The sequence below is a fragment of the Vigna unguiculata genome, chromosome 9 (genome assembly GCF_037176805.1).
Source record: "Vigna unguiculata cultivar grain cowpea cultivar isolate G323 ecotype 2 chromosome 9, ASM3717680v1, whole genome shotgun sequence".
Taxonomy (NCBI): Eukaryota; Viridiplantae; Streptophyta; class Magnoliopsida; order Fabales; family Fabaceae; genus Vigna; species Vigna unguiculata.
In genome coordinates this window covers 44508762-44534036 of record NC_140800.1, presented here as the reverse complement: position 1 = coordinate 44534036, position 25275 = coordinate 44508762, and the positions used below count along the sequence as shown (strand labels likewise).

General features: G+C 33.0%; 5 protein-coding genes across 6 annotated transcripts; 3 read left to right on the top strand and 2 right to left on the bottom strand.

Annotated features, from left to right (window-relative positions):
• The first annotated feature begins 2860 nt into the window (after window positions 1-2860).
• OTC (ornithine carbamoyltransferase) lies at window positions 2861-5956 on the top strand. The gene is made up of 5 exons (XM_028086439.2): window positions 2861-3080; window positions 3346-3680; window positions 4539-4670; window positions 4775-5050; window positions 5609-5956. Exons 1-5 carry the CDS (start codon window positions 2933-2935, stop codon window positions 5789-5791), a joined length of 1074 nt encoding a protein of 357 aa, XP_027942240.1. The 5' UTR covers window positions 2861-2932; the 3' UTR covers window positions 5792-5956.
• A 914-nt stretch (window positions 5957-6870) lies between these two features.
• LOC114196118 (uncharacterized) lies at window positions 6871-9988 on the bottom strand. Its single transcript, XM_028086649.2, has 8 exons — window positions 9624-9988; window positions 9284-9538; window positions 8893-8964; window positions 8755-8793; window positions 8466-8573; window positions 8004-8101; window positions 7741-7852; window positions 6871-7384 (listed from the first exon to the last, which is right to left on the bottom strand). Exons 1-8 carry the CDS (start codon window positions 9795-9797, stop codon window positions 7118-7120), a joined length of 1125 nt encoding a protein of 374 aa, XP_027942450.1. The 5' UTR covers window positions 9798-9988; the 3' UTR covers window positions 6871-7117.
• A 500-nt stretch (window positions 9989-10488) lies between these two features.
• LOC114163931 (gamma carbonic anhydrase 1, mitochondrial-like) lies at window positions 10489-14187 on the top strand. Its single transcript, XM_028048325.2, has 5 exons — window positions 10489-10718; window positions 10890-11033; window positions 11218-11343; window positions 11422-11573; window positions 13564-14187. Exons 1-5 carry the CDS (start codon window positions 10604-10606, stop codon window positions 13846-13848), a joined length of 822 nt encoding a protein of 273 aa, XP_027904126.1. The 5' UTR covers window positions 10489-10603; the 3' UTR covers window positions 13849-14187.
• Window positions 14188-16232: 2045 nt separating this feature from the next.
• On the bottom strand, window positions 16233-20149 carry LOC114195878 (gamma carbonic anhydrase 1, mitochondrial-like). Its single transcript, XM_028086305.2, has 5 exons — window positions 19945-20149; window positions 19630-19773; window positions 19320-19445; window positions 19086-19237; window positions 16233-16797 (listed from the first exon to the last, which is right to left on the bottom strand). The coding sequence occupies exons 1-5, from the start codon at window positions 20057-20059 to the stop codon at window positions 16513-16515; spliced, it is 822 nt and encodes a 273-aa protein (XP_027942106.1). The 5' UTR covers window positions 20060-20149; the 3' UTR covers window positions 16233-16512.
• Window positions 20150-23947: 3798 nt separating this feature from the next.
• On the top strand, window positions 23948-24835 carry LOC114195877 (uncharacterized). 2 transcript variants are annotated; one of them, XM_085666073.1, is made up of 2 exons: window positions 23948-24227; window positions 24336-24777. In XM_085666073.1, the coding sequence occupies exons 1-2, from the start codon at window positions 24116-24118 to the stop codon at window positions 24581-24583; spliced, it is 360 nt and encodes a 119-aa protein (XP_085522199.1). In that variant the 5' UTR covers window positions 23948-24115; the 3' UTR covers window positions 24584-24777. The 2 variants fall into 2 exon arrangements, 1 of the variants encoding a protein (XP_085522199.1); XR_014984312.1 differs by having other exon boundaries at window positions 24010-24242; window positions 24336-24835.
• Window positions 24836-25275: the final 440 nt, after the last annotated feature.

Sequence of the window (25275 nt, the reverse complement as noted above, 5' to 3'; positions counted from 1 at the left end):
TTTTAGAGTTGTCTTGCAATCTCTAAAGCATGCACTTTGACCCAGACGTGATCACTTCACTATGGTTAATGTGTAAAATATAGGACACTGTTGCTGCATACACAGGTAGAAAGGGGATTGAGAGGGAGAGAAACCCAAATGAAATGAAATATGAGTTGTAAAAGAAGATATTAAACGATAATATTTGTATATTCAACTTTTTCCTGTGATAATGAGTCTCACAAAATGTTAAGAGACGTTCTTTTGCAATGAATCTCACAAAGAAAAGTGAAATTATTCTAAGAAACGTATACACCTTCTAAATGACTTGCTAAGTTTTACATGTTTTTCTATGATAACAAACCTCTCAAAAATAATAGAGGCGCTACTTTCAATATTTTATATTATATTTCAGGATGACTTTTGTAGAAGTAAAACTTCAATATTAATGATAACATGTCTCCATTCATATTAAGGTGTTGACTCAAGTTTTTGAGTTGCATGGAGATGTCAGTTCAAGTGTGAAAGAGTTGGCACTTTTTTTAATTAGATACTCATGGTTTGTTCTGTTGGGTGGGGAAAAGAATGGAGAGGAAATGAAACACAGATAATGATTTTCTTTCTTCTATTTGGTTGACAAGAAAGTAGAAAGAAAAGGAGATTTGCAAATTTTTTTATGAAACGGATTACATAATCCGTTTTACAATTTTTTTAGGAAACGGATTACAGAATCCGTTTCACAGTGTATGAAACGGATTATGTACTCCGTTTCCAGTAAATTATGATTTTTTTGGTCAAATGGATTTTCTAGTTTATGAAAGGGAAAACACAAGCAAACAGAAACTCCTAACAAGCTGGTAAGATGGTAAGAAGGCTAACCTGGAACGCACAACCAACTTCTTTCAAAGAACCACTGATACAACCTTCAATAACACAATGCAATGCAAAAGTAAAGATATGAAGAAAATAAACATCATTCCTTAAAAAAAAAGTGATACAAACCAGAGGGACCACCACCACAAGGAATGAATGGACCACGGAATGAATGAAGGACAGAAAAGGACCACGGAGAAGAGAATGAGAGCAACTGGAATGAAGAACGAACGCGAAAAGAGAAAAATACTAAGAGAGTCAACTTTTGGGGGTGCAGGAGGTTGGTGACCCAGTAAATGAAATTTACTGCGTCCCAACGAATTTCACCCACTCTTATAAATGAGGGTATAACGGTCTTTTTTGGGGGTACAGAAGAAGTCTTGGAGGTGCAGGGAGAAGGCGCCGTTTTAGAAATGGATCGTCCCATTTGAACCAGGCCCATTGGAACCAGCCTGCTATAGGGTCCAATCAACGAGAGATAACAGATTATCGGATAAATTTGATTTTTTTAATTGATTTTTTTCACTATTGTTATTCAAATTTTGTATATTTTTTTATTTCTCTAGTCTTTATTTATATATATATATATATATATATATATATATATATATATATATATATATATATATATTTAATTGAGTAGGAATGTAAAATGTAAAGTGATTTGTCATTCTTACGTGTATTAATAGTGATAACATGTAGATTTTTTTGGACACTCTAGGTAATAATAGTAAGGTGGATGTTACTGGAAGCATGACGATATTGATAATAGTGTTTTATCCTTTACATTAAAGTTGTTTATGACAACTATCTCTTAGTCATTATATGTGATATTGTAAAAATTATTTGAAGTATGATGTTATTGTTATACAATTCATTTTCATTCAAAATCAATAAAATTTATTCATTGCTTTATATCAATCATGATATGATTTTATATTAACTACAAAATTTTAATTTTTTAACGTGTAAGGATGAGTACATAATATAACTAAATAGTATAAAAATTATATCATTCAATAAAAAAATATAAATACTCAAATGTCAAAATCTACTATTTTTCAATGATGTAGTAATTAATTAGATTATATAATTATCACTTGGGTGAGTGATATGTTGTCCTATTATCCCATCACCTTAGGTATAGTTATCGTCACATAGTTTTACATATTAATCGACAAAGCTTAAAAGTAATGAATTTAATTTAAAAATATAATTTTATGAAGTATTCAATAAATTATAAAAATTTATTACGGACAGAAAGATTTTAAATTAATTAATGAATAAAAACTTCTAAATTTGTACTTATCCATATTAGAATATTGAACGATTTTACTTTCAAATTAACTTATAATTTTTTATTAAATAATTCATCCCAATTTTATTATTAATATATATATATATATATATATATATATATATATATATATATATATATATATATATATGGTTTTAACAATGACAAAATAAATATACTTTAATTTTTGGATTTTATTATTAAAAAAATTATTTTAGAATTTTATTTTTTATTTTATCATTGCTAATAAATGGAACAATAATTTGTTGAAGGTTTAAGACAAAAGTATGTAAAATTAAATATAAAGATAAAATATAATTAGACAATATTATCACTGCGGCTAATAGAAGAAAACTCTTTGATAAAATTTTCATATAGATTCAATAAAATTTTTATAAATTCTACTCCTATTTACTCAGAAGAAAAAAAAGTAAAAAACAAAAATAATTGTTACAAAAAAAACCTTAATATACATTTATTTTGTAAAAACTCTAACTTTTGTAAAAATTCAAACTTTTAACTTATGCATGCATTAGTTTTATTTTACATTTTTTTTTATTAATTATCTATGTTAAAAGTACCTAAGGAGAAGACTATTAAATCAGAATTATTTGAACTTGTTTTATTATACTGGTAAATAGCAAGGTGATATGAAAAAAAAAAAAAAAACACATAGAGGGAGGAACTTTTTATAATTACCCAGTATATAAAGGCAAAGGAAAAGAATGTCCAGTGTGTGTAAGTAAAGAGTGTGTAATTGGTAGGCCTAGGAAGTATCAGAAAATGGCTGTGATCCCGTGTCACTGTTACCGTATCGTCGCATCAGACAAACCCTACCTCTCCGGTCACAATCTCCGCCGTCGCTCTCCTTTCCCCTCCTCCATTTCATTCCGCCGTCGAATATCGTGCGTCGCCTCTCCCGCAGTCACTCGTAAGTCCACTCTACTCTTCTTTTTCCATTTCCGATTTTAATCTCTTTCACATTCTCACTCAATCTTCACTTTTCAACCTCCACACCATATAATTCTCATTTCACATTCAATTTGCATCGAATTAGGGTTTAAGAAATGTTGATGCCTTGCATGTCATTTATAAGAACATATTGATGGTTGACACTGATTTTCAACTTTTGTTTGTGGTTTTGAGGAGTTGCTAGCAGGTTACTGGCTTCTCACTTTGGTTCTTCTGTTTTGCAGAGAAAGTTGCGTTGAAAGATTTTCTTCACATAGATGATTTTGATAAGGACACTATTTTGAAGATGCTGGATCGGGCCATTGAGGTAAAGGCGTTGCTGAAATCAGGGGACAGGTCCTTTCGACCTTTCGAGGGGAAAACCATGTCGATGATATTTACAAAGCCGTCCATGAGAACGAGGGTTTCGTTCGAGACTGGCTTTTCATTGCTAGGCGGGCATGCCATATACTTAGGACCTAATGATATCCAAATGGGCAAGCGAGAGGAGACTCGTGACATTGCTCGTGTTCTGTGTCGCTACAATGACATCATTATGGCTCGTGTTTTTGCCCATCAGGTATGCTTGTGACTTGTAAGTGTGAGTTACTTATAGTTGATTTTGTTATTGAGCTGCGGTTAATCCTGTTTGTGGTTAGTTTTCCCCATTTTCTGAATTAACAAATTAAATATTCAACGGGACCTGCATGAAGTGGTAGAATGAAAGTGATTTGTCTTTCTTAGGGATGGGGCGTGTGTGGTCGCAATGTTCCTCTGATTTCAAAACCAACATTGAGGAATCAATAAACTTGATTTGGATGAATTATGTTAATTTCAATTCATAAATAGGTGAAGAAAAAGGAGAAGCTATACCTTGTACTCAGATGTTGTTAGTTGCATTAATAGAGCAATTTATGCCGACTTTTGGGATAGAGAGTAATTCACCCGGTGTTTTTGATGATGTTATTAATTCTTGAGCTCCACTGGGATTTGTTGTATTGCATAAAATTGCAAAGAAAAAGCGTGATTACAAATCCCTGCCAGGATCATTGCCATTGCTTGTGGTAGACAAGAATTCCTAGTAAATTTTTCCACCAGTTCAATAACTCGAACGAGGAAATGAGTGATGGAAGCTATGATACTTGTATGATGCTTACTGAAGAATGATATCTGCCTCTACTATGTGTTCCGTGCCATTGGTAATTTGTAGTGATGGATTACACGTAATGCTAACAGAAGATCTTGAGATGAATTAACAGTATCTAACAGGAGTATTTTTCACTAGTTTTCATGTCTCTTACCAATTTAGCAAGCTTAGTTCACAACGAAAGAACCTGCTTTGCGATTGTGGGCATTGTGATGTTGTTGGGCTGGGAAGAATTTTTATCTGCTACGAAGATTGTGATCAATCATTCTGTTTTTGTAAAAAAAATTGTAGGACATACTTGATCTTGCAAAATATGCAACTGTGCCAGTCATCAATGGGTTGACGGACTACAACCATCCCTGCCAGATAATGGCTGATGCCCTTACTATGATTGAACACATTGGTCGGTTTGAAGGTACCAAGGTCAGGTTATGTTACTTGTTTTTGAAGAATTTGCTTCTTCCAAATTATTGGTGGCATTATCAAGGGATTAGGTGTCTGACCATATTCTGCAATGCACATGTCAGGTTGTCTACGTTGGAGATGGAAATAATATTGTTCACTCATGGCTGTTGATGGCATCTGTGATTCCATTTCACTTTGTTTGTGCCTGTCCGAAAGGATTTGAACCTGATGCAAAAACAGTTGAGAAGGCAAGGAAGGCTGGAATCAGCAAAATCGAGATAACTAATGACCCCAAAGAAGCTGTTAAAGGAGCTGATGTTGTGTATTCAGATGTCTGGGCCAGCATGGGGCAAAAGGAAGAAGCTGAACATCGGCGCCAAGTGTTTAAAGAATTTCAGGTACTTCACATGATATTTCCTGCATTATTTTCTTTCAGCCACCTAATCAAATGGTTAGGGCAGAAACCATAGGTCACATTAAAAATAAAGATTTTATTATTTGACAGCGGTATGTCGTGTTGGAATGTTGTCAGAATTGGACTTAGACCAGCTGGTCAGACTGGAAACTGGACCAAACCAGTCCAGTATAATTTTGAAAACCGGTCTCGTATAGAACCTTTGTAAAACTGTGGTTAAAGCTGTTCATAATTGGGTAAACCCGGGCGTAACTGGTTCACTTTCGTTTGTAGGAAAAATCAATATTACGATGATCGACAGTTTCATTAATTATATTATTTGTTTCTATTTTTATTTTTGTTTAACGTTGTTTAACATTTTACATTAACAATTATAATGTTTGATTATTACCAGTTCAAAACTATAGATAAAGCCTTGAATCTCGAATTAATCCCTTCACTGGTTCAATTTTAAAAACTTGATGTATAAAATGTGCTGTATTGTTATGGCTTTACTTTGGTTTTGTTACTTTTGACTTGATATGGCAATTGTGTTGTGCAGGTAAACAAAGATCTGATGGAAATTGCTGGTTCAAAGGCATTTTTCATGCATTGCTTACCAGCAGAAAGAGGGGTGGAGGTGACTGACGAAGTTATTGAAGCTCCAAATTCAATAGTCTTCCCACAAGCTGAGAACCGAATGCATGCACAAAATGCCATAATGCTTCATGTACTCGGCAAGTAGAAAAATTAGCTAGCGAACACCTACTGCAACAGTTAGTTTTGGTTTTCAGCAGTATGTTCGGTCTATTATTAACTTCGGAATTTTGACTTGCTTCGGTATTATCTACTAGCACTTTAAAAACTGGTAAATCGTAATAAAATGGTAACAGTATCGAGTTTATTTTTCTCTTATGCTCTAAATATCGTTCTTTTTTGAGATTTAATTCCTTTGAAGTTAAAAGAGTGCGCTAGGTCCGGTACAAGTTTAGTTATCGATTACAAATAGAACTTTGAAAATTTATTCTGTATTACAAAATAAAAATTATAATTTTCACATTAAAATTCTTTTTTTACAGTCATATTGAGGTTCTTTTACCCATTTTAATTAAATATTTTAATATTTTCTTTTAATCCAACATTTTATACACTGCTTTTGCATTTAATAAAAAATCTTTCTCAATCATTTTATTATTTTCTTTTGTCTTTATTTATATAAGCGGTTTTTTTTACTTTTTATCTCATTGTCTTTATGTATGAAAATAAATTGTTACCAGTTAGAAACGATAAAAGTGATTGTGAATTATTTATAAATGTTTTGTTATAATTTAACCGTGGTATTGTTTTAAAATATTCATTGTCTATTTGGTTTAGGGAACCACCATTGGTATTTTATTAAAAGTTTTATTTATATAAATACTTGTTTTACATAGTTACAGCTAAAATTTAATTTGATAAAGTAAATTATTAACTTTTTTAATCATACGTTATTACTTTTGAACAAATGAATTAAATATTTGATTTGAGAAAAGACTAGCCTCAATTATAAATTAAATTTTTATCTTGAACACTTTATTATATATTAAAATGAATCATGTTAAAAAGTCGATTTGTTCCAATTTTATTTATTATTCAGTTTAAAATACATTCAATAAAACAGCCAGGGGATTTTAAATTGAATGGAGAGAAACTCGTATATTAACCCTTCCCAAGAACAGTGCGCCAGGCTATTGGCTTCATAAAAGCCCCAAAGTAAACCTCCTGTTAAATGTACAGTAACAACGGTTGACAAACATAAAGTGTTAATATTAGAGAAGGAGAGAGTTTCAGAAAGAACTCAGAAAGTTAATTAATCATGTCTTAAAGTGTTAATATTAGAGTAGGAGAGAGTATCATAATTACTCCCAGCTCAAGTACATTGAAGACTCAAACCAGATTGAAATTTCCTAAAAAATATATAGCTTCCATAACTCGTGTGGCGGTCAGTAAATGAATAATAAAAGACAATAAAAAGAGAAAAGAAAAAATCGGTAAAATATAACCACGGCAACATGAATAAAGGGGGGCAAAGTTAGCCACTATATTCATTTGCATACATCTGTGTAGGCGTGGGAAGACCCTTGATCTGCATCTGCTTGTACATCCATTGCCAATTCTCCAATGTCACTTCACCACCAAGTGACCGGATAACAGATCCACCACTGCATGCGCCTACGTTGCAGCATTCTTCTAGTGACAGACCCTTGATCACTCCATACAGAAATCCACTTGCAAAAAGGTCCCCTGCTCCTGTAGCATCGGTTGCCTTTGTTTCCCCAATGGCTGGGACTCGTATCATCTGACATGTAAAACCTTAGTTTGTGCAGTTTTCAACACCTATTCTAGAACCCTAGCAGGCACAAAGACCAAACAACAAGAAAGCAAAAGCTACTCAACTTATCCCTAACGGTTTTTAACCACAATGTGCTTAATGCTTGTACTGTTTGTAAACCTTTATTACCTCCCATCCTCTTTTACATATAAAACTTTCAGTAACAAATTCGTACAAAGTAATAAACTACGCAAATGTCTAGCTAATTATGGTGTCTTGAGGCAAATAACAAAAGGTTCATGGTGGGAAAGGAAACAGAGAGAATTGAGAAAGGAGCCTAGCAGAAAATATCAGATAATGACAGGAACAAAAAATTAACATACCTCCTTTCCATGTTTAGCAATGCACCCATTAGAGCCCAATGTCACCACAGCCCATTGGCAGTATTTGGAAAGAAATTCCACAGCAGCTATAGAATCAGCATTCTGTTCACCCCTGTAATCCATCGTAAAGTAAATTGATATAACTTATTTACAAGACAAAATTACATTATACATAATTAATGAAAACAAGTTCTTCATTAACTAAGAAACTGAAGATAAATTCTATTTTCAATAGTGCTGGGTGAAATGCAAATAACAGCCACCTTAAAAGTTCAGCTGCTTCATCCTCATTGGCAAAGCAAAGGTCTATGTTCCCAGATTCCAGTAGCTTTAGAAGAGGTAGTTTAAAGTTCCTGACCATCTTGGCAAAATAAAAAGGTCATGAATGAGAAATATAATATTTAAATAAACTATGCAGAAGTCTTCTTAAAAATTACACCTTTGTAATCGAATTTATAATGGTAGTCATCATCTGAACTTTCATACATTAATAGTTGAGATTATGCAGAAAAGAATACAAAGTCTAATACGTATAGCAAAAACAAAAACAAATCTAATATGTTTAGTTATAATTTCTGTAGACTAACCGACTAAGAGTTATAAGACTTAGAAGCACTTCATAAAAACTCGGTTTTATCAAAACAACCTTTTTGAGTTTATATGTTGGAAATGAAAACTCTAATCACAAACTTCCCAGGCTCAAGCAAGAGGAAGTTTTTAAATACCTCAAAACTGGCCAAATCCAAGGAAATAAGAAGGCCTTCCTGTTTGGCTAAATGAATTGCTGCTTGAATAACTTCCAAGTTGAGTATTGCATATCTCAACACCAACCACTGAAACGTAAGTATATAAAAAACCAAGTCAACAGAGAACCTTTAGGTGAAAAAGCGATTTGGCCCCTAAAATCTTATATAAAATAAATCCCAGTCAACACATGACAATTAGAAAAACATAATTAATAAAATATAAAAATATCCAGAATAGGGTATCAACAAAAAGTCCAAAGAAATCAACCTTGGATCCCATGAAATCCTCTTTAATCAACTCTTGAGCCTTGCAAAAAGGAAAAACAGAGCATATATCAGTCAAAAAACCTTCATAAAAGACACCCTAACCCACCCTCCAAGAATCAAGAAAGGGTGTTTGAATTACCTGAACTTTGACAGCATTTGAGAGACAAGGTCGCATTGTGCGGTTGCCCAAGTCATCAACCAAGCAAACACACTAGAACACAAAAAACCCATTGTTATGCTTTATGACAGAGTAAATTACATCTTGAGGTTACCTTCAATTCCTCGGATACCCTTTCTTTTTTACACCTATACCAATACAAATATTATACTACTTTCATCAATTGTTTGAATACATTATTTTGAAACAAATTCTTTAAAAAAAGCATAGAGTTATGCATAATTACAGAGACAAAAGTTAGATATTGTATCTTTCAAATGTTGTTTGAACATTTGTATGACTTTTCCATCAAAATTAAAATAGTATGCACCCTAAGGGAAGTTTGTACGTATGAGGTGAGGAAATAGGAAACCTGTGCCGTGTGTCCTTGCTTCTTGCGGAGTCTTGATAGGTTGACGCCATTGGAGGTCATGTTATTAACAAAAAGCTGGCCTTGTTCATCGTCCCCGTAGGCTCCAATAATTCCGCTTGAAATTCCAAAACCGCTACTGAGCCCGCGAATTGTGTTGGCAACGCTGCCACCGGCGAGAGTTTTCATGGGAGAATGAGCGTCGCGGGAGTGGGCTTTAACCTCGCCCAGTATGCCATTCAGTTCTTCAATTCCAACCTACAATGAACGTTGATAGGGAATTAATTAAGTTAGTTAACCGCGTTCATGGAGACGATTGAGTTGGATTAGAAAGCGCACGAACCGGAACGGAGCCACCGCGCTCGCCGGGAATTTGACGGAGAAGGGACCAATCGACGGTGGCGACATTGTCGACGAGGGCGAAGGGTTGGAGACCGAGAACCAAGGGCGCGTGGCGGGAGTTGTGATTATGGTTTTGGTTTTGGATTTGGGATTGGGAAAAGGGCTCGGCACCCATTGATTAGTGTGTATGAAGTGTTAATTGTAAAAGTGCGTATGGGAGTTAGTGTAGTTTGTGTTTTATGGATCTATGTTTGTGAATTTGCATGAACGCGCCGCGAGATATGCGTCATTCGCCTCTCTCTCCCTCTCTGTCTATGCAAACCCTTCTCTTTCTTTCCTTCTTAGCCAACTCCTCTCCTACACTGTAATTGGAACCCACACAATTACTTTCTTTAATTCAAGAATAAAAATCTTTATCAAATAGTTTATACATTATTTTTCTAAAATTCTTATACACTTTAAATCTACTGTAAAATAATCGTCTTATAACTATACACGGTAGATATTTAATTAAAATATGTAAAAAATTTAAATATTAAATATACGAAGAAAAGTTGATCGACAATCTTAAAAATATATAAATTTATAAGGAATTTAAAACTTAATTAACTTTTTACTATCAAATTGTTTACATTATGAAAATTTTGTTTCCAAAATTTCATTCCGAAAATTTTGTTCAAAAAAACTTGGTCCGAATGTTTTTTTGAATATATAACTCGAAAGTGACATTTATGGAAGGTAAAATGTAATTTTGAAAACTTGAGAGGGAACATGAAGAAATGGTAGGGGTGCAGGAAGTAGAAGTCAAAATTTTCACACCCAAATCAAGAAGCTGAAAAAGCTCAACCCAGCTAGTTATGGGCCAAGCCCATTTTTGTCATAGTGATGGAAACCCGAAAATGCCCTCTCCGTGAAACATGGATACTCTACACTTCCATTTTTCTTTGGGAGTGGAAGCGAAAGCAGTGAGCAGTAGCGGAAATGGGAACCCTTGGGAGAGCGATCTACAGCGTTGGTTTCTGGATTCGGGAGACTGGACAGGCCATTGATCGTCTCGGTTCCCGCCTTCAGGGCGGTTACTTCTTCCAAGAGCAGCGTCTGTCTCTTTCCCTTTTTCATTTCCTTCATTTCCATGCCCTAATTTATGCCATATTATAATCACGTTACAATCTGCGATCACTTTTCGTGATTCCGGAGTTATTTTTTTCTTTTCCACTTAGATTCGACGAGGCAGTGACCAATTAATTGTCTTCCCTGTTGTGTTCAGTGTCTAGGCATCGAACTCTGATGAACATATTTGATAAGGCTCCTGTTGTTGATAAGGATGTATTTGTTGCGCCAAGTGCCTCCGTCATTGGAGACGTTCAAGTTGGAAGAGGATCGTCCATTTGGTATGGATGTGTCTTGAGAGGTAAGGTATCCCATTGGATCAATTAGGTGTGCCAACATTTCAAGGATATTTTTTTCTTCTCTGCCATTTCTGAACATATTTCATGTTCTGTGATCTTTTATTGTAAATTCAACGTGACATGTTTTTCTTTTTCTTGGCTGTTGATATATGTGTTAATCATGTGCCAAATTCATTTTATGAATAGGTGATGTTAACAGCATCAGAGTTGGAAGTGGAACTAACATACAGGACAACTCCCTGGTGCATGTTGCAAAGTCAAATTTAAGTGGGAAGGTTTTGCCTACAGTTATTGGGGACAATGTCACTGTGGGTGAGGAACATTTTTGTAACGATAAAGAACGGTGCAGTATTCTGTTCTTAATGGGAATTTATGTTTTTTTCTGAACAGGTCATAGTGCTGTTTTACACGGTTGTACCGTTGAGGACGAGGCTTTTGTTGGTATGGGTGCCGTATTACTTGATGGAGTAGTTGTTGAGAAAAATGCCATGGTTGCTGCTGGAGCCCTTGTGAGGCAGAATACAAGGATACCTTCTGGCGAGGTATGTCTGTATGTGTTTACTGTTTGGCTACACCCATTCAAATAACGAGTATTAGGATAGTTTTTTTGGTCATGTTAGTCTACATTTTCTCAGGGATTCATTCCATTGTTGAGTATTAGGTTTCGTGAAGTAATAATATTCTTGCATGTTCAACAAAATTTCTATTTTCTTTTCATGCTGAAGTGTATGGGCACAAGTAGATTAATGCACTAGGTCAGAGAAAGAAATGTTTGTTGACATTATCACGTCTAAGAAAATTAATGAAAAAAAGACAAATTTTATTTAATAATGGAGATAGTGGAACTTGATCCATAAGTTGTAACCTTAGATCATTTGCAAGGTAATGATGATATGAAGAATTTTAGAAGTTGACATGGAGGAGAATAAATAACTATCGCCAGAAATGTAGTTAGAAACTCCCGAATAAAATATCCATGGATTTTGACTATTAGTTGATTGAGAAACACATATAGTCGAGGCTTTAGTAGCACAGGCTTGTTAGTGGCCTTCAATTTAAGACGTTCTTGTATTCTGCTTCTTACATTCTTGCTTATCCTAACAATAGAGAGATAATTCTAACCCACCTGTACGTGAACAGCGTGCATCTGATAGTTGTACACAATGCCAGTGAGAATGAAACTGCCGTTATATCAGGTTGTAAAATCTTGCTGTAATGCTCGAGTGAAAAGGCAATAAACAGCATCTATATTTATATACATCTCAAAGCTATTGTCTTGCCATCCTTGTGTAACCAACCACTACCATTAATGTGAACGGAAGTGATATTAAACATTAACCAACAGATCCTAACATAATTTGTTCACCTGAGATCATTTGGTAGTGTAAGAAAGGAACTCTACCCATCGCTTAATTAAAACCTTGGTTTAATTACTTGTCAAATTAAAAACCTTGGGATAATTGATAAAATTGTGAGCTGTTGCTTAATTAAAGCAAGAACCTTGGTGTATATTAAATTGTATGCTGTTGCTTATGGAAACAAGAATCTGACAAGTTTAAGAATTCGAAGGTACCAAAAAATTAAATTTTAACGGTCTTTTCTGATGCAAAATTATCTGTATCTTGATTTCACTTGAAGAATAATGTATTGTATATACATGTACAATCATGAATATTATTACGTAAATGAAGGAAGTGAGAATGAGAGCAAATTCTTATGAATTTTGAATCAAATCTGCAAGTTATTACACCTGATAAAATTTAAAACAAATCCTAACCTAATCTGATGTGCAAATAATAGTGAAAATGCTTGGTCACTGTGATCATGTTATGAAATTCTGATGTTCCCAAAAGCTTTGATACAAGTCCATTTGATGCCATTTTTATCTTAGCTTTGTGGCTTTGTTGACTGATCAACAAAGTTTGTGAATCCTTCGTAGGAACACCTGTATTGCATCAACCAACCCTATCACTATGACACCTATTAGTTATGACCATAACAGAAGCCAAATATCTTTTATGGGGAATACTTTTGGTTCTTAACTCTCTCCTTATGAACAAGCCCCAACCCAGTACCATATACCACTTTTCTTGAACTATTACTTGTTACTCTTGTCATGATTCTTACATTGCCTCTTGAATAGGGATAACAATTGAACTTGTCCCCTTCAGATATTGCCTGAACCGGTTCTGATTTTAGAATCCCTGTATTCATCGGGTATGAATATGAGTATGGATGATATCTGATTTTTTAAATTGGATATGGGAATACCGTCCTAATACTCATCCTTGTTCTTATACCAGTTTCTATTTTAAATTACTAAAATACATTTAATTTATTAGTTAATTTAAAACCCTTATATTTAAATGCGTGATCTTGTATACTGTACTATGAGTTTTATCATAAGGTTCAAATTATCTACATTTTCATTTCTTAGTGAAAAAAATATAATTCTAGTGTTGGCTAGGCTGATTTTTTATGCATGTTATGAGTCATTCATGATCTGCAAGCGCAAACTTGGATATTTTACAGGTATGGGCAGGCAATCCTGCAAAGTTCCTCAGAAAGCTAAGTAACGAGGAGATAACATTCATCTCCCAGTCAGCCGTCAATTATACTAACCTTGCACAGGTCCATGCTGCTGAAAATTCGAAATCCTATGATGAAATTGAGTTTGAGAAGGTGTTGCGAAAGAAGTATGCTCGTAAAGATGAGGAGTATGACTCTATGTTAGGTGTTGTTCGCGAGATCCCACCAGAGCTTATTCTTCCAGATAGTGTCTTACCTGATAAAGCAGAAAAGTCTCTTAAAAAATGAGGTATTTTATTGCAGTGTCTTCAATTCTAATATTGAAATGACATCATGGCACTTTTTTGCTTTTACAAATTTGTGGAAGAGGAATTTTTTTTTTCATTCCCAATAATACCAGACATTTTCTGCGCTAGAATCACGTTTTTCCTTAATATTTTGAACTCTGTTCTCTAATTTGGTTAAGGCAATAGTGCCATGTAGAATCACGTTTGTTGTATCCAGTGCAAGTAATTTCACATTTTTTTATCTTGAGCTGTATGTTGGAAGGCATTATTTGTCAACTTGGTTCATAAGTTCTCGTTGACATCTTTATTAATGAGGACACCTATGTCTGTGTTTGTCTCAGTATGGTTACGGTTGGGATAATGATTATTTCATGGCGGGTGAAAAGTGCCAATAATGTAGTTTACAGAAAGAACGTTGAGTGTCTGAGAAAGAGCATTTTGATTGTTTTCTCCTTTTCCGTCTATATTTGTCCAATGCAATGGGAAGGGCTTTAAGAACATGAAGCATGTGTTATAAAAGTACTTATTTACGGTAGATGTTAGCTCAATATGACACGTTTTACAGAATGACTTTCGTTTGCACACTTACTCTTTAACTTCCAACCAGAAATATATTGTTACAAATTAAAATGGAATATTTCATCTTGTCGGAGAGGGCAATTTAGGATTTCCATTGTTCAAAACACAATAATAGTACTTATTACTTGCGTTTAAGGGTCCGTTGGTAGCTATATCACAAAAAAGAAAAATCTAATTAAATAAAATAGTTGTACTGCGTGCTATATTTTAAATTGGAATAATTGTACATTGAAGAAGAAAAGTTCAATTATAATACGAAAAATAATGATTAGTTTTAGTATTATTCATTAATATATTTTAATATACGATAATGCATCAGACAATATTCAATTTTGATCAAATAGGTCTATCTATTTTAAATTGAAGTTGTACAGCAATTTATATCTTATTTATTATTAGTATTTTTCTATTAGTAAATGTGTATAAATCAATAAAATATAAATTAGAAAAGTTCAACAAGATGGTCAGTGCTATCATAAATTAGACAACCTACTGGATAAGTGGGTTTCACATGCTCAATTTGCTTTTCCTGTCCTAGAACTAGTCCAGGCAGCTTTTTTCCGCTCCTTCATAAATATCTTCCTGCACTCCCATATAATGAATTCCAATTTTGACTTTTTTATTCTAAAATTTAAAATTAAATATGAATTTTTGAATTGGGATTATGCAATCTGAAAATTAAATGACTTTCGGTTTATGTAATGTAAAAATGAAAAATGATTTCAAATTAGAAAAACAAAATGAGAAGTCTCTTTATATGAGAGTGCAAGAACAAATACATAGAGGTGCAGTAAGAAACCACCGCTAGTCCAAGATTAACTGGCTTGTCTTATTACCCAATTTATGGGATTTGACAATTTCTTATTATCATAATGAAACATTGGTGGCTCCGATTAGGGTTTAGGGATGACGAACTCAGATATTCACGGATAATTTGTGACAAATATTAAATAAATATATCCCAAACCCACAGATACATATTATTCTTTAATAATATTAATTTATTTTATTTAAATTTATTTTCAAATTGAAGTAAAAAAAATAAAATTATTAAAAAACATTAATTATAGAATAGTTATTTAAAACTTAACTTCATATGTATTTTTTTCTTTACATCTATAAAATTGAAATTATTTTGTAAGAAAATTAATTTTTTAAAGTTACATTTTGATGTAATTTTCAAATTTATTTCTTAAAAAGATTAAATGATTTATATTAATATTTTATTTTGATTTGATTTTTTAAAAAAATTATTTTTATTTGAATTTATATTTTTAAAATTTATTTTTAAATAATTTAATTTAAAATTGAAAAATCCTTGCCTCAGTATAATGCACATACATTGATGCGGTAATTTTGAAACATAGTATAATCTGACACTTTAATTTAATCAATTCACCAAAAATAAGATCTTAAATATCTTTTACTTTCAGCCGTGATGTAATATCCTTAGTTGATAATTTTGGATCACCTATAACCCCGTAATCTGTTTCATATTGAAAGTGTTCATTCGCTCATACCAATATAAACATCAACAGTAAATAAGCACTTCTGTAATACATGCTTCTTCGTGTGGAACAATTTTATAAAACTCTTTTCAGTACATCGAAAGTAACTACACTTTTTAAGACGAAATCTAGACGGAAAAGGAATAAACAATCAAAAAGTTCCTTTTCAGATACCCAACTTCTATTCTTTCTGCAAACTGCATTATTATTGAAACCTTTCACCCACCATGAAATAATCATTATCCCAACCGTACCATACTGAAAATTGTCTTCAACAGACAGATCAAGATAAATAAGATAAAAAAATGTGAAACCACTTGCACTGGATACAACAAACACTAAGATCGGCATACATGATTCTACATGGCATTTGCCTTTACCAAATTAGTGAACAGAATTCAAAACATTATGGAATAACTGCTTCCTGGATCGTAAGGAGGCAAGATTGATTCTAGCGCAGACAATGTCTGGTATTATTGGGAATGAAAAAAAAATCCCTCTTCCATGAATTTGTAAATGCAAAAAAGTCCCCATTATGTCATTCAATATTAGAATTGAAGACAATGCTTTAAAATACCTCATTTTGTAAGAGCCTTTTCTGCTTTATCAGGTAAGACATTATCGGGAAGAATAAGCTCTGGTGGGATCTCACGAACAACACCAAGCATAGAGTCATATTCCTCATCTTTACGAGCATATTTCTTTCGCAACACCTTCTCAAACTCAATTTCATCATAGGACTTCGAATTCTCAGCAGCATGGACCTGTGCAAGGTTAGTATAATTGGTGGCTGACTGGGAGATGAATGATATCTCCTCACTACTCAGCTTTCTGAGGAACTTTGCAGGGTTGCCAGCCCATACCTGTAAAATATCCAAGTTTGCGCTTGCAGATCATGAATGACACATATAACATGCATAGAAAAAAACAGACTGACCAACACTGGAATTATACTTTTTTCATTAATGAAAATTTAAATAATTTGAACCTTATGATAAAACTCCTAGTACGGTATACAAGATCACGCAGTTCAAGAGCCAATGCAAGAATCATGACAAAAGTAGTAAGTAACAGTTCAAGAAAGCGGTATATGGTACTGGGTTGGGGCTAGTTGATATTAAGAACCAAAAGCATTCCCCATAAAAGAAATTAGGTTTTTGTTAATGTCATCACTCATAGGTGCCATTGATGCAATGCAGGAGTTCCTACAAAGGATTCACAAACTTTGTTGATCAGTCAACAAAGCCAGCTAAGATAAAAAAAAAGGCATCAAATGGACTTGTATCAGAGCTTTGGGAACATCGGAATTTCAATTCATGATCACAGTGATCGAGCATTTGCATTATTGTCTGCACAACAGATTCCGTTGGGATTTGTTTAAAATTTTATTAGGAGTTATGAGTTGCAGATTTGATTCAAATTTCACAAGAAATGCTCTTATACTTACGTCTCTCATTTACTTAGTGTAATATTCATGATTGTACATGTATATACAATATATAATTCTTCCTGTGAAATCAACTGATAGAGAATTTTCCAACAGAAAAGACCGATAGATTTAATTTTCCTTGGTTCTTTCGTATTCAACCGCATAATTCCATCTAGTGACAGTGTTAATTATACATCTTCTATACTAAAATTCTTGTCTCTATAAGCACCAGCATACCAAGTTTCTTGCTTTAATTAAGCAACGGGTCACAATTCTGTCAATTCCTTGTAGTTATACCAATCTTCTTAATTTGACACGTAATAGGTTGTGGTTTGATAAATAACAAATTTTTTTATTAAACAATGGGTAGAGTTTCTTGCTTTCACTAGCAAATTTGTTTTGAAATATCTCAGGTAAGCATATCAAGTTAGTCTGTTTGTTGATATCTAATATCAGTTCGGTTTAAATTAATGGTAGTGGAGACACAAAATAGCAAGACAATAGCTTTGAGGAAAAACAGGTGAGAAACGACTTTGAGGAAAATGTTAGAAGTAGTTTCTGCGTTAGAGTTTAATGTCCAGTTTAGATGAATAACGAACACACAGAGACTCTGCTATTTGAGTGTTACACCACTTATTACTCTTAATAGTAATTAATAGAAATTTTGTGACATATAAATATTGATATTGGCATAAGAGCAGTGTCATTCACACTCTGCCTATCTCCTCTTGTGGCCAAGTTGCTGGCATTGTCTATCTAGTAAACTGCATTTTTATTACTCGTATCGTGATTGTAAACAGCATGCTTTCTGCATCATCTCTCGATGATGAAGTTTCTTATTCTATTCCCCCCATCAAATGTATTTTTCTAGAATATTCTAGGCTCTAGGACAAGGAATATTGTATGAAGATAAGTGAAGCAACCACATTGCTGACTATTGTGATGCAGAATGGGTAGAATATCCATTTGATAAGGTATTCTACTACAAGGTGTATCTACCAGTTGGAATATTGTTTCTTGGAAAAGTAAGAAGCAGATGTTGAGACAAGGTTCTATCCAGGTCAAAAGGAGTGTTACAAACGGTTTCGTGTTGGAAATTAATGCTAGATTAGATGAATAGATAGAGACTATGCAGATAAATAGACATAAACTTCACTCATCATTGCAATTTACTTATATATCACAGAATATATGGATTAAATGAAAAAGAAAACTAAAAAAAATAAAGAAGAGAGTAAATAGTACATACGCTGATAAGATTTTTACCATGTAGATACTTATAAGTTATATATCACAGAACCATTGGATTAAATTGAAAAGCAAAAATAAGATAGTAAACAGTATATATACACTGATAATATTTTTACACTCTCATCCAGTCATAAACCATCATATATGGTAAGTATGTTAATTTTAAAAAATAACCACTCAAATCATACCAAAGATGATTACTATCAGCTGATAAAGTAACATTTTCTACATGACAGGGCTTAGAAATTTAACTCAAACCCTAGAAACTCCAAAAAAAAAAATCTAACACAATGGTAAGTAAAACAAACACCAAATTGTAATTGACCCTCCTTGCCCCAGACTGGCGGTACAAGTCTACTAACTCAACAATGGAATCAATCCCAAAAAGAATTTAGTCTAACATGACCAAAAACTAACCTAATACTCGTTTTCTGAATGGGAGTAGCCAAAAGTAAACAGGCACAGACATACCTCGCCAGAAGGTATCCTTGTATTCTGCCTCACAAGGGCTCCAGCAGCAACCATGGCATTTTTCTCAACAACTACTCCATCAAGTAATACGGCACCCATACCAACAAAAGCCTCGTCCTCAACGGTACAACCGTGTAAAACAGCACTATGACCTGTTCAGAAAAAAAAAAACATAAATTCCCATTAAGAACAGAACACTGCACCGTTCTTTATCGTTACAAAAATGTTCCTCACCCACAGTGACATTGTCCCCAATAACTGTAGGCAAAACCTTCCCACTTAAATTTGACTTTGCAACATGCACCAGGGAGTTGTCCTGTATGTTAGTTCCACTTCCAACTCTGATGCTGTTAACATCACCTATTCATAAAATGAATTTGGCACATGATTAACACATATATCAACAGCCAAGAAAAAGAAAAACATGTCACGTTGAATTTACAATAAAAGATCACAGAACATGAAATATGTTCAGAAATGGCAGAGAAGAAAAAAATATCCTTGAAATGTTGGCACACCTAATTGATCCAATGGGATACCTTACCTCTCAAGACACATCCATACCAAATGGACGATCCTCTTCCAACTTGAACGTCTCCAATGACGGAGGCACTTGGCGCAACAAATACATCCTTATCAACAACAGGAGCCTTATCAAATATGTTCATCAGAGTTCGATGCCTAGACACTGAACACAACAGGGAAGACAATTAATTGGTCACTGCCTCGTCGAATCTAAGCGGAAAAGAAAAAAATAACTCTGGAATCACGAAAAGTGATGGCAGATTGTAACGTGATTATAATATGGCATAAATTAGGGCATGAAAATGAAGAAAATGAAAAAGGGAAAGAGACAAACGCTGCTCTTGGAAGAAGTAACCGCCCTGAAGGCGGGAACCAAGACGATCAATGGCCTGTCCAGTCTCGCGAATCCAGAAACCAACGCTGTAGATCGCTCTCCCAAGGGTTCCCATTTCCGCTACTGCTCGCTGCTTTGTGCTTCCACTCTCAACCAAAATGGAGGAGTAGAATATCCCTGTGTCGTGGAGAGGGCATTTTGGGGTTTCCATCACCATAACAAATGCAACTGGCCCATGACTAACTGGGCTAGGCTATTTCCAGCTCGGGAGCTTCTCCCTACACTTTCAAGTGGGTTTCTCCCTGCACCCCCAAAAATTGTTCTCCCTGCACCCCCAAAAATTGTTCTGTATCCAAAAATTACGGTTTTAATCCTAATGGTCGAAAGAAAATTGTGAAACGAATTTCGACATCCATTTCATTATTTTTTTTTGTTTTTTTAAAATGGATGTCGAGATCCGTTTCACATTTTCTGAAATGGATCTCGACATTTGTTACAGATTTTTTTTATTTTTTTGTGAAACGGATGTCAATATCCGTTTCATATTTTTCTGAAACAGATCTCGACATCCGTTTTATTATTTTTTGAAGAATGCTAACCAGTTAAGGACACTGGTTAAGGAATAATAAATGTGCTTTGATATCATCATTTTTACATTGAAAGCTGAAATAATTAAATACAGTAATTAAAATAGTATAAATGCACATAATCAATTTTATAAAGACAAAAATACCATTTTAAATGTGTAGACAATAACTTATTGTTACAAAACAAGATTTTGAAATTTTTAAGGTCTCTACTAAAAAGAACAAAAAATCAATTAAGTCTTAAATTGACACTATTTTTTTGTTGATTTTTCTGTTAATTTATACTTTCTTATGTTATTTTTTGTTAAGTTTTAGATGTTTAACACTATTTTTTTGTTGGTTTTTTGTTAATTTAAACTTTCTTATATCTAATTTTTAGCAACATTAAAATATAGTTATTTTATTATTTAATTAGTTTTTAAATTTTATTTGTGAACATTAAATAAAATATTAAATACACATGTACAATATTTATGGGCATTTTTGTCTTTTAAAAAAAATAAAGTTATATTAATGGTTATTAGGTCAGGTTTTATTTAATATTACACTTATCCATGTACTTTTGTAAGATTCAATGTATATTAAATATCTTTAACCAGTGCCCTTAAGGCACTGGTTAGCAAAACCCTTATTTTTTTTTTGTTTTTTGTGAAATGGATGTCGAGTTTTGTTTCACATTTTTCTGAAATTGATTTCGACATCCATTTCATTATTTTTTTGTTGTTTTTTTGCATTTTAACTCTTTCAACCATCGAGATAGGTAAAAAGAAATTAGGGTCAAAAATGTAATTTTTGGGGGTACAAAAGAATATTTAGGGGTGCAGGGAGAAGTCCCCCCACCTCCAAAGAAGATTTCTACTGCACTCCAAAAGATTTAAATTTTCTATAGTATCTCTTTGAACCCTTTGATCATTCAATGGTAAAAGTTAACAAAATAAGAGATTCTTTGTGTCAATGTTGTGAAATCACGAGTTCTTTGATTGACCTCACACCCCAACACTTTTTAATGTGTCTCCTACACTTTCTTTTTATTGAAGAGAAGTTCTTCACTCACACTATGAAATCCGCAACTCATTCCCAATTTAAAATCTGCTACGGCTAGGAGGCCCTTTGCATTGGCACCCACACCCACGTAGAAGGTAGGTTGTGCCCGTGCTGCACCGACGAAATCTACATCCACACTCGCAAAAGGTAGTCCCTCCAAATATGTTGCACTCACGAAATCTGCAAGGAGGCAACAAATTTTTTGTTTTTTCTCATAAGTGGCATCTATGGTATGCAATATTCTTCTATTTACTTTGTGTTGTGGTACACCCAATAAATCTCACATCGTTTAGGAGTTGAAGTCAAACGAAGTTCAAATACTTCTACTTCCATCCATTCTCTGGTGCATTTTTTAAGGACAAAATAGATTTATCACATTTAGAAAGGACCTACAGACAAAGTCAGGAACCTCCTCCGAAGTATGTACTTTTACCTAGTGGCGGATCTTGTCCAATAATATTGGGGGAGCCAAAAAATGTACTCAAAATTTATATTTTTAATTATTGTCATTATACAATAAAAAATAATTCATAATTTAATATAACCGTAACTACAAAACAAATCACACATAACTAAAGTATTGTTTTTTCAAATTCTTGAACTCATCAATAATTAAATAAAAACTAAAATTTTCAACTATTTCTTTTAATATAAATATGAAAACCTTTCTAAATAATTAATAGGAAATTTCTCATGTAACTCGTTGAACTTTAAGGAAAGGATATTCTAATTGAACAATATGATCATTAGTATTATGTTTCAGAATATGTAAAAAATTAAATTAGTCTTGTTTTCATCTTCACATGTAGTTTTCCTTTTATCTATTATCTTATTCTTCATTAATATTTATCACAACCTAATAAAAGATTGAGAGTTCCTAAAAATGATTAAAATAAAAAAATAAGTTATTACAATCTAACAAAAAAATGATAATTCCTAAAAAAATCTATGATAATAAAGTCACAGTTCAAAATCGGTTATGAAAAAACACATCATACATTACTTTTACTTTTATATTCATAAAAAATAAATATAAGACTCATGAGATAAAAGATAATGCTAACTATTAAACAAATATTTCAGGATGAAGTAAGACATGGAAATTTTCTTTTTTTCTTCAATAATAAAAGAGAAAAAATGAAATTAAAAGAAAAAATAATAAGTTTGTATCCAACTTTTTATTTTTTAAAAGCGAAAAAAAAATCATGTAAGAATAAAAGATAAATCTAATATGTAAAAAAATTCAAAAAGATAATAAAAAAGGATGTATCTTAATAAATATTTTTAATTTTTATTATATTTGATTTTATGTTTTATCATTTATTATTATTAAATGTTATACTTTATAAAAAATTAAAAGAATACCTAATTTAATAATCATATTTTTTTAATATAAACTACATATAATTTAAACTTTTTAAAAAACATTAAAATTTTCTAAACTGCATATAATATAAAAAAATTAAAAATATTTGGGAGGGGGGCATGGCCCGTGCCTGCCCCTCAAAACATCCGCCACTTTTACCTATTATTTTGAATGAAAGTAGTTCAGATATATTAGTTTATTGAAAAATTTCTCATTTGTTAGTTCTCAATTTGACATAATATTAGATTTTCTTTTTGGTAATTATTTATTTTCAATCTTCTCAAAGAAAACATAGCAATGTATGTCTTTGATTTTATTTAGAACTACACAGTAAAGTATAATGACTTTTCAATCGGTTTCGACGAGGATATGAAGCATCTATTTATGCAGAATATGCACTGCAGTTTTTATGTCATTTTTAAACTATTAGACTTTGTGTTGCAGCATGAGCTACATTATGGACTATGTAACTCTCGCAATTATTATTTTAAAAATTTTGCATTTATTGACTTCTGCTTCCTTTTTTAAAGAATTATAGGAAGCTTCTAACGGTATTGAGAAGGGCGTTCCAACGTTCAAGGTCGAAGAATCCAGGTTATATAGATCTCAGTAGTTCTAGTCTACGTTTTCAACTGGAGACGGAAAGGTTGAAAAAGGAAAATATTGCTAATAAGATTAAACAGTAAATTAATGGATACAAGATAAATATAAAAATTTATTCAGCACTGTATCGTAGTTTTTTAAAGATATTTAATCCTCAAAATTATGATAATTTAGAAGTAGGAAAGTAATGATGAAGGAGAAGGAGTGAAAATATTGTGAGAAGTGGACAATGGTAGATGACTAGAATCGGTGTGCCAATTGTACCAACGCTGATATATTCTATAACCAGACAGATCAATTGCTGTAATAATAACAACAACCATCCAACAACCGCGAAACCAAATCACTAGTTTAGTTGTTAAAACTTGACTAAGTTTATGCTAATAATAAAAATTCAATCACATTGAGTTTGCATTATTCTGATACCTATTTGGTTTAAACATGGCCAGCTAATTTCACGAAGGCACAACACAACCATCGTATTCAACGCCTATCCTCTTCTCCCTCACACCCAAAACTTCTTTCTTTTTACTTAAGAGCTGCATGAAATTGGTCTACTTTTCCCAAACAAATGGGTGAAAGAACTCTCGTTCCAATTTTCGTCTTCTGGACTTTCCTTACAATAATAACTCCCACACTCATTCTTTTGTCAGAGAATTCAAAGGCAGACCTCGATTTAAATGGTCAAGACCCTTTAAGTAAGTGCTTTTTTCCCCTCACTTCTCAAATTAAGTACTTTTCTCGTGATTTCGTTGTTCTCATGTTCTTCACTGTGTATGTTAAATTTACAGGAAATATAACTGAGGGAGTGAAACAAGGAAGAATGATTCGGCACACACACAGAGAAAATTACATCATAAAAACAGCACCAAAGGATACCAAGTTTGAAGAGGAATCAGCACCAGCCCCAGAACCATTACCAACTACTGCTACAGTTACTCCAACTGTGTCACTCTCACATCAGAATCGTACTCTTAAACACAATACAACCCATGCCAGAATAGAACACCTCAAAGTCAAACAAACAAATATCAGATAAACAACTACTCGGTTCTGGTTTGCAGGATTTGGATCTCAGATTGTTGTTGTGTCCTCAAACCTTGTGGAAGAAGAACAATTGAAGTTGGTGAGAAACATAATTAATTCATTACATTGTAAATATCTACATATGTTCATACCATGATTCTGAATTGATATAATTTGGTTGGGGTTGGATCATACTATACCATCATGAGCAATAGCATTTTATAAAAATAAAAAGGGTAATCGACAAACTCTGTTCTTGCACCGATTAATGCAGCTAATTTCATTAAAAAAATTATTATCCTGTTTCTTAATCAAATGTTTGTACTTTGATCACAATTGAGCACACCATGACACGTTTTGGTTGCCGAATTTATGGTTCCTTCCGGCGCCAAAAAAGAAATACGGTTTCAGTACATAATTGTAAAAGTTTGTTAAACTGCAGCGTAATACTCAAGCTTGCGTGCTCATCGATGAAACTTTCACTTTCTGTTCAAGCATCCTTGTCATGATTCTTGATAATTTGAAAGAAAAAAAAAACACCATAACTCATGTTTGATAGCATTTGCCTTAAAAGGACCAGAACAAACAAGGCCCTGTCTGGTACTCTAATGACAGGGTATGGTCATGTACTCAATTTCTTTGCACAAATCACATTCACAAGTTTAATTTAATTTTCACCACTATGATAAATTTCGTATCACAAAT